This window comes from Candoia aspera, chromosome 13, assembly GCF_035149785.1.
Source record: "Candoia aspera isolate rCanAsp1 chromosome 13, rCanAsp1.hap2, whole genome shotgun sequence".
Taxonomy (NCBI): Eukaryota; Metazoa; Chordata; class Lepidosauria; order Squamata; family Boidae; genus Candoia; species Candoia aspera.
The window spans coordinates 23,269,751-23,278,739 of NC_086165.1; the positions used below are offsets into that span (position 1 = coordinate 23,269,751).

The window sequence follows — 8,989 nt, forward strand, 5'->3', positions numbered from 1 at the left end:
GTGTGCGCCTTGTCATTTACTTGTTCATCCTCAATTGCCTGGGGCTAATATCTCACTGGAAGGTGTGCTTGTTCTCCACAGAACCCCCATCACTGACCAGGGCGGCCTCCAGCACTCAATGCGCTTGTTCCCAGCCATTCACGAGCTGCAGAGCAAAGCCAGCAGGGAGAGCAGCTTCGGTGAGCCTGAATGGGTGACGCAAGAAGACTGAATTACTAGACGCGAGACAGAACAATGACTAACACCATGGGAGGCACCCACACAAATCTGGATGAAGTGAAAGAAACTGGCTGAAAATAAAATGATAAAGTGTGAAAAACTAGATGGCAGCTCTCCAAAAGAGAAATCAAACATACGTTATAAGGGGGTGGGGGGCAGACCTGATTGGGTAACAGCACGTGAACTGGCCACAATCTGACTATGGATCAAGTGTTTTGCTGCTACGAAAAGGTAAATGCAAATTTAGCCATTATCAATTTATGCCATTGCCACATTAAATAACTTACAGCTGCTCTCCATTCTGTTAAGTCAGGCTCAGACCCCACTTTGAGACTGTAGCACCATGCCTTTAAAGAGTCAGACCAACTGTAACAGACTCACAAGAACACTGGAGCAATTCTGAGAGACTTCAAGGACTGGGCACATTTAAGATGACACGGTGTGATTCAGAAGCATTCAAGCCTCTTTACCCAGGTTTCAACTCCAGCTTGAAACAGCTCCTTGCCTTAAGTCACATTAGCCTGAAGGAATCCATTCCGTACAGCAGCCTAAATTCCCTTCCCTGGAATTCTCCCTAGGTAATTTCAGCAGCTAGCCAAACACAGAGGCCTTTCCCTAACTCCCTTGTTAATTCATTAGCCCAGAAATTAATATTGCCTTGTCTAGCTGAAAAGCTCAATCTTGCTTGCAGCTTGCTCCACACAAGGCAGTCACCTTGTAGCTCCCCTGCGTGTCTGGCGGTGGGGGGAGGTCTCTTAGTGGACTTGCCTCCTCCAAGCAGTGCTAGCAACCGAACAGGAATCCAGAGCAGTTTTAAATTCTGGATTCAGGCTTGTAAGCAGTTATGGCCTTGTGTTAGAACCGGGGAGAGCCAGGTTCCAACCCAGCCTCAGCCGGAGAAGCTGAGAAGGTGCCCGTGGGCCCATCACCTTCCCTCAGCCCAACCTGCATTGTAAGATACAGCTCCTGAAGACAAGGCAGTATATGCATTTAACACATCACTGATAAAGACCCTCTATTACAAACTGTTTTAGCATTTGAGCAGGAGCTAGTTGTTTTGCACTCAACATAGTTTGGGTTCAAGTAGTCCAGCTTGGGGTACAAAATAACTAGTTCATACTTTCAAATTTATTGTGAGGGAGTAGGCTCTCAAACAGCCTACTCCCACACAATGAAGCACCTTACAATTCCAGAAGGTAAGAGTGTGGCTAAGGAGGCTGCCCCAATCACCAATTTCAATTCTCTTCCTTTCCCTGCTACTAATGAGCAAAATAAATTATATACGATGTGGCACTGTTTCAGACCGTGACACTCGGCTTTTCTCTGGGAAAAATCCAGGTTCTCCAGGCAGCTATTTTCAGTAGCCGTTAACCATCCATCCTCAAGGAGTAGTTGCGGGCTGCTTGCCCACTCCTCAGTGAAAGGAGAAAGCAGCGGCAATCAAGCCCAGGACTGTTCCAGGCACTGATCCCCAAAAAAGGCCCTCGAGAAAGGCAGCGCTCCCTAGCCCCTCTGTAAAGAGCAGACCAGCAACACTGGCTCTCCGGCGCAAGGCGCTCTGTTCCCACCATCATGCAAGACAACCAGGGGGTGGGGGGTGGGGGGTAAAGGGGTCATTTATTCATTCATTTCTCCAAATGTACAAAAAAAATTAGAAAACAAGCCCCCCCCAGCCCCCTCACCAGTCCAGGGCACCCATGGCAAGTGCAGCTAAGAGACAAGGGGCAGGTAAAGAAACAAGACAGCAGCAGCCGGCTCTCCTCTGCCCAAAGGGTTTTGCTTCCCAACAGCGGAGCTGTGCCACGGGGCCCCGGCCTCCCTCCCAGAGCAGCCACTGGGCTCCTTTCCGAACAAGACAACGGCTGAGGCCCTCACAGATCCTCTTTCGGCGCCTTCTTCTTCTTCTTGGGCTTTTCATCTTCTTGTAGAATTGGTGGATATGTGGCCTCCCTCTTCAAGTAGCTGACGAAGTCGCTCATCTCGCGTCCCCCCTGACAAGGAGACAGGAGTAAGGCCAAGAGGAGAGGGCCTTGAAGAGACGTGGGCTGCCCCCTCCCTCTGCCTGTACCAACCAGTTTACAACATACGGAGACTCCCCTTTTACCTCCGTAGTCTACGCAGCCAAGCTCAACTCTAAAGCACATCATGGTCACACTCACACCAGCTTCTTGGCGCAGTGCAGAGTTACCACTGCTGTTTTCTGGGGTGTGTTTCAAAAACCCAAACGTAGCCTACTGCTCTGACTTTTCCTGGTGGTTTCCCACCCAAGTACTAATCAGATCAGACTGGTGTTATTTCTGCTACTGCAATTTATATCCCATCTATTTACCTAAAAAAACACTTCTGGTAGAAAAAAGCAGCAAAAGGACGTTAGCTCACCTCGTATTTCTTTGGACTTTGCTTACTACCTGCAGGAGCAAAGTAAATTGTGGGGAAGCTACAACAAAAAAGAAAGATCCATTCAGACATAAATTTAACTGGTCCTCAAGCCTCAACATACCCCATTCTTCTGCATGATGGGCAAACAGTCATGTGCAGAGACCCAGATAATGTGTGTGTATCCAGATTTCTGAACAGTTAAGAATGCATTTCTAAGAAAGCTATTCTGCTGATGACAACTAGCAGATACAGCACACCAGGAAAAGTCAGTAGTCATGAGCAGAGCTTCCTTACCCTTTGACTTCATAGGGAGAAGGCACATCATTGGCTGTGGCATCCATCTTGGCTATAACAATGTTGGGGTCTTTGTTAAGCTGAAAAAAGATAAAGCAGCTAATAATCAGAGATGACAAAACCCAGTTTTGGCCTCATCCCCCCGAGAAAATGGTGGCTGAGATCTGAAGCACAATAAATCAAAATCAAACAAGCCACCTTATGGCTTAGCATGAAACAGAACTGGCAATATTTCACTTTCTTTGGGCCGCTGTACCCGGAACGGAACTCCTGCTGGTCCCCTCTCAGCTAAATGAAATAACCTCTACAAAGAGACACTCAGGTTCGAGCGGCCCTTGCTTCTCCCCTACCTTCTCCCCCAGCTCCTTGTATTTGGGTTCAAGATTCTTGCAGTGGCCACACCAGGGGGCGTAGAACTCTATAAGCACATCCTTGCCCTCCACGTTGACAATTTCATCAAAATTTTCAGCCACAACTACCTGGAGAGAGAACATGAAGGCTCACGTGAACAGACCAGAATCATACCCAAACCCCTCATGCCAGCAAATCACTGGGTAAAAGCAAAACAACTTTTCCCAGATGCAAACACACCTTTTCTCTCCCTGCTATGTAGAAAGCATTGTCCGAGCTAACATTTGTACAGTGGTGGAATAGCACTGCCACCTCAACTCACCTGTTTGCTCTTGCCAAGGCGTTCTTGCCTTGTTTCAGACAGCTGTTTATGCTAATGTGCGAGTACTATAGAATTTCACACACCCCATCACTCCACCTATTAGTTTGCTTACAGCCACTTAGCATATTAATACAACCTCTTCGGGAAAGCCATTACAATGCGGTATTAAACTTTGTTTTAATAAGTAACGTTTTGTTCTTTTCCTTATGGGGTGTTTTTTCCCTAAAGGAATCAGGATGCTATACAAAAAGCACTGCTTCTCCTATTATTTCAGAAATACTTAAGTCTCTTCCCCAGTTACTGTAGGGTTAATGGAAGACCCTTGCACCCCCCTCACCTTCACCGGACCATCATTGCTCTCTGGAATGGGCTCTGATTTCAGGTATCTTTTCAGATTTCCATCAAAATAATCCTGAAGGAATCTCTCCAAGGCTTTGCCATCACGGCTGCAAATGAAGTAAGAATTGCTTCAGCCAGCATAAACCCATTTGTGTTTCCCTCAGGAGCCACTGGGGAATAACACAGGCCTATCCTTCTGCTGAATTCTCGGGTAGCCGGCTCAGGTCGACTCAGCCCTCCATCCTTCCGAGGCCGGTAAAAGGAGCACCCGGCTTGCTGGGGAAGGTGATGACTGGGGAAGGCAATGGCAGACCACCCCGCTATGGTCTGCCAAGAAAATGTCGCGAAAGCGGCGTCCCCCCAAAGGGTCAGACATGACTCGGTGCTTGCGCAGGGGACCTTTCACCATCTCCTTCCGTAAAGCTCTTCCCAGAACAATTCAGTGGAAAGTTTTCCCTGCAGGCAATCCCTGGAACTGTTTCCATTCTGAAATAAGGGGGAACTTCCAAGTATAAGCTGCTTACTGCCCAACCGAGGTCACAAATCAGAAATGCAAACTTACGAGAATTCCTCCTGCATGGCAAATTTCTCTCCTTTGGCTGTTCTGATAGCAACAACAGGGACATCACTGGTAGAACCATCCAGCCCAAACTCTGAGAGTTCATGGCCAAACGTCTTTCGACTTGCAACAGCAAAATTAAGCTTGTGTCCAGCATCCAGGAAACTCCGAGCTACCTTCATCACTCTGCAGAAACAATGCAACTGTTCCATTACTGTCAGCTCAAGGAAACTAGACAGCCACACCAAGATCTGAAGGCAAAAAAAATACAGTGGAGGGGTTCAACTCCACACATACTGAATTGTGAATGTTTTGTTAGCAAAGAACTGAATTCTACAATATCAGATTTACCTAATGGATTCAACTGAGCAGCACACAATTAAAGGAAGAAAAGAAATTACAATGTCTGTTTCCCAGACAGTATTGCTTGTGCTTCATCTTAATTGTTCCTAGCTTCAGAGATCAACTTTAAGTTGCTAACCCAGGGGAGAAATGTTCATCATCCTGCCTTTAGCATCTTTTTTTTTTCTACCAGTGTAAGAAAATCTAGGGACCAACTGCCTCCGGGTGATGTGTCTTCAAGGGTAACTGCCCAGCTCTTCTTCAGCCACTCATAGTTTGAGGACTTTTACAACAGCAGCAACTGCTCTCTCCTCCCCCCAGTCTATTACTGGCTTCTTTACCTCGCTCCCAAGAACAGAAAGTTCAGTTCCGGAAGACCCCTGTTTCAGCAAGACTTCTCCCCATGGCCTTGGCAGCTTGGCTGCAGAGGAACCATAATTGACACAGATGCCAGCAGGGTTTTTGTCTTCTCTACCGCTTTGTCCAATGGTCAGATTTCACTAGCAATAGAGAAATGGTTCATCTGCCCACCAAATCCTCAACAGAGAAATGGAAACTCACCTGTTGCGCCAATAATTGGAGCCTTTGGGATTCTTCTCATAGTCTACATCGTAATAAGCCACTAGCAGATCTTTCCCTTGGATCAATTCTTTGTTGTCTTCAGTCATGTGCGGGCATAAACCAAAGCTACAACACAGAAACTCCCTTCGTTAGTGCGTGAATCTCATTCAGCCTGGACGTACATATGTGCTACAGGACAGAAACGACTATGCTCACATGTTCTCTTGAAGAAACTTCTTGATCTTGCCGGTTGTGATCTTTTCTTCTGTGTATCGCACAAAGTTGTCCTCAAACTTGTTTGCCAGGTGTGGGGGACGGAACAGGAAGATGCCTCTGTGAAAAGGAGACTGCTACGTTTTGACAGTAAAAACCCACCACACCCAATCAAGTAGCACCCCATAATGCCTCCTTTTGGTTCACAGAAATCTTGGATTTGGAAGGGACCTAAGAGGCTACCAAGTCCGGTCCCCTGCACACTGCAGGATTCATGGAACCATCCCTGACAGATGACTGAAGGTTCCTTGAGTACAGGGCTCCGGTCCAACAGCGAGTGTCTCAGCTGCTGGAGCCAATTCCACAAGGAAAAGCTAACACACAGCCAGCAGGTCCATCAAGCTCTGACTTGCCTGCTCCCTGCAGGTGGTAGGATAAACAAGTAAGAACCAGCCCAGAAGGGACTTGGCAATTTGTGCTGTACCGTGTAAATGTAACACCCCATTTTTCACAGAAGGCTACTGAGAGCAAGGCTTAGATACCCTAGAGAACTATGTTACATACGTGACCCGTCAAAGGCCATAATAAAAATTCATTCTTTCATATAAGTAACTCAGTGCTGCACAGTTCTGCCCTGTGTATTTTGAAACTTTGAGCAGCTACCAAAGCTGCTTGGTTGGCATGTCACATGAAAACAAGAACAAGCATGAACTGGACCACAGTCTCTGTAATCACGGACATTTCTGCTGAATCAGGAGAATACAGGCCCGGCTGCTGAACACTTACTCGCCATCTGACTCATATTTTTTTATGAGCCCCTCGTCACTGGTGTGCCCAAAGCGGTAATGGTCCCGCAGATTGCTTGCTGCTTTCATGTACTCTGAATGTGCATCGCCAAACAGCTCCCTGAAGAACCCTGCAGTTCATAAGAAACGAACAGCTCTACGTAAAAGACGGTCAACACGAATCTTTTCGGTATGCCACTGAGAAGCTAAACCAACGACACGGAGGGAGGAAAGGCAAACATTTCCTTGTTTGGGGGAGTGCAGTGCGTGATGGTTGCTTAAAATGGCAAAACAAGCATGTCAAGCCCATCAAAGTTTTAACACCCCTACCGTAGCTGTTGTTATTGTTACAGCTGAAAAATACTTGGTACCACCAAAAACCACCATTTTATTGCTGAATTTTGGCGGTGTCTGTTTCTGGTCCATGTGTATTTCACAAAATGTTACCTTATGATTTCATCATAAAAAACGAGCCACTTGCAAAAATAGTCCTGGATTCCAAATCCCACCCAAGCAACCAACCCATGGCTTTGATATTTTTAACTGGCAGCATGCCACGCCAACACACCAGCAGGTTCTCTTTTGACGGATAAAGTTATATAAAATAAACAGCACCTCAAACAGGAAAATAGAAGGCAAGAGATCCCCCAAAGGAACTGGGAATTAGATTACCTAATGGTTTTTTAAACACAATATGCTTAACCTGGTTAGCAAATTATCCCATTCTGGGTTTACCAAATACATTGATCAGCTGGGCTCCACCACAGAAACAGAATTAAAAGTAACAGTAATCAAGATAAGCACTGATCTGTAAACACACCATGACTCTTCTGCCATTTTGTGTCCCCACAAACTACTTACCCACTACAGCAGGATCTTTTTCACTGATGAATTTCTCAAAGCTCTCAAAAGAAAGAGGAACAGAGGCAGGCCCTGCCTGTTTCTTCAGATGGCTCACAATTCCATCTTAGAAAAAAAATTAGATATGAATAAAGGCCAATCCTCTTTAGAGACCCGCACTGACACAGTATAAAAGCCCCAAAGGAATGCGCTACAGGATGCTATGCATCCATCATTTAAATCCCACATTTACTATGTCACAAGGACAAATCTCACACAACTGCAGATAGAACAGTTTTCAACACCAGCCCATTGCAACAATCTAGCTACAAGGTGACAATCCTGATATAAACACTTCAACTGGTAGACACAGTTTAAATCTGTGGCAGTCCTCCACAGCCTCCACCTGATGCTTAAGCAGAAGCCATGTGTCCAAGCACAGAGACATCAGTGAGATGGCATGGTCAAAGGATAAAAGCATTGCCACACCATAAACCCCACCTCCTTTTCTATGTGCAACCCCCATGTACGAAAAGATGAGGAGCCTGGTCCAGAAGAAACAAGAAGCTGCCCACCAGCTCCTTAAACCCGGGGTTAGGCTGAACGGAAGTTACTTATCGCACCCTGGGCTCCAAGGGTGACAGGAGGGCTCCTTCAGGTGTTCCTGCACTAGGAGCCCCGGCAGCTCAGAAACACCCGGAGGGCCACAGCACCTGATCTGGGGTTGCTCACCGGCTGTTCTAAGGCCGTCGTAGGTTCCAGACTCCTCCCCGTTCCGGAAGATCTTCAGCGTCGGGTAGCCACTCACCCCGTACTTGTTGCAAGTGTTGGAATTGGCCGTGCAGTCGACCTAGGCGAGAGAGGACGGCGCGCGTTCTTGGTCCGGGCGGCCTTCCGAAGGCCTCCGCCCGTCCACCCTCCCGCGCCCAGAGCGCCCTTCGGACGCCGCCCTCGGGCCGCGGCAGCTCAACGGGAAGGAGCCGCACCGCCAGCGAGCGGGGCGCGGCCCGAACCGCGCGCCGGACACACCTTCACGAGGGAGACGACGCCCTTCAGCCGCGTAGCCGCCGACTCGTACTCGGGCGCCAGGCGCTTGCAGTGTCCGCACCTGCAAAGCGACGCAGCCGGTCACCCCGCGCCCGTCGCCCCCGCCCCGCCCCCTCGCGGCAGCCAACCGACGGGCGCCCGCGCGCCGCGGCAGCCATTCAGGAATGGCCACGGCGGCGAAGCCCCGCCCCCGGGCGCCCGGCCCGCCGCCGCAGCGCCCGGCGCGCAGCGGGCCGCTCGGCGAGCCGGTCGCTTCGCTTTTCTCCGCCGGAGCGCCGGCGGCGTTCCGGGGAGCCCGGCGCGGCCGTCCCAACCCACCAGGGGGCGTAGAACTCGACGAGGGCGACGCTGCGGTCGGCGAGGCCGCTATCGAAGTCGTCGTCGCTGAGCTCGAGCACGTCGGAGGCGCGGCCAGGCCAGGCGGCCGCGGCGAGGAGCAGCGCAAGGAGCAGCGTCGCCATGAGGCCCGCGGGGAGGACAGAGGAGCGCGGCAGCGGCTTTCGCTTTCCCCGGCGGTCGCCTCAGCGCGGGGCTAAAGAGGAACCGGAAGGCCCGCCCCCTGCGGAGACGGGCCGGGTCTATCGTGTGGCAGCCGCCCATTGGCCGCGCTCCCCCGCCCTCCTCCCTCCGCTCTGGGGCTCGCGCAGCCGCCCTGCCGAGGGGGCGGGGAAGGGAGGCCCGGCCCGGGGGCGCTGCGTTGGGGACGAGAGGCCTCGCCTCTGGTAGCCGCGCGCACGG

At 50.0% G+C, this 8,989-nt stretch overlaps 1 protein-coding gene across 1 annotated transcript; it reads right to left on the reverse strand.

Annotated features, from left to right (window-relative positions):
* Positions 1-1,812: 1,812 nt before the first annotated feature.
* On the reverse strand, positions 1,813-8,761 carry PDIA3 (protein disulfide isomerase family A member 3). The gene is made up of 13 exons (XM_063313873.1): positions 8,570-8,761; positions 8,234-8,312; positions 7,937-8,054; positions 7,226-7,330; positions 6,366-6,495; positions 5,583-5,699; positions 5,367-5,492; positions 4,467-4,649; positions 3,903-4,011; positions 3,243-3,371; positions 2,893-2,972; positions 2,599-2,656; positions 1,813-2,210 (listed from the first exon to the last, which is right to left on the reverse strand). Exons 1-13 carry the CDS (start codon positions 8,710-8,712, stop codon positions 2,091-2,093), a joined length of 1,497 nt encoding a protein of 498 aa, XP_063169943.1. The 5' UTR covers positions 8,713-8,761; the 3' UTR covers positions 1,813-2,090.
* Between the last annotated feature and the right edge of the window lie 228 nt (positions 8,762-8,989).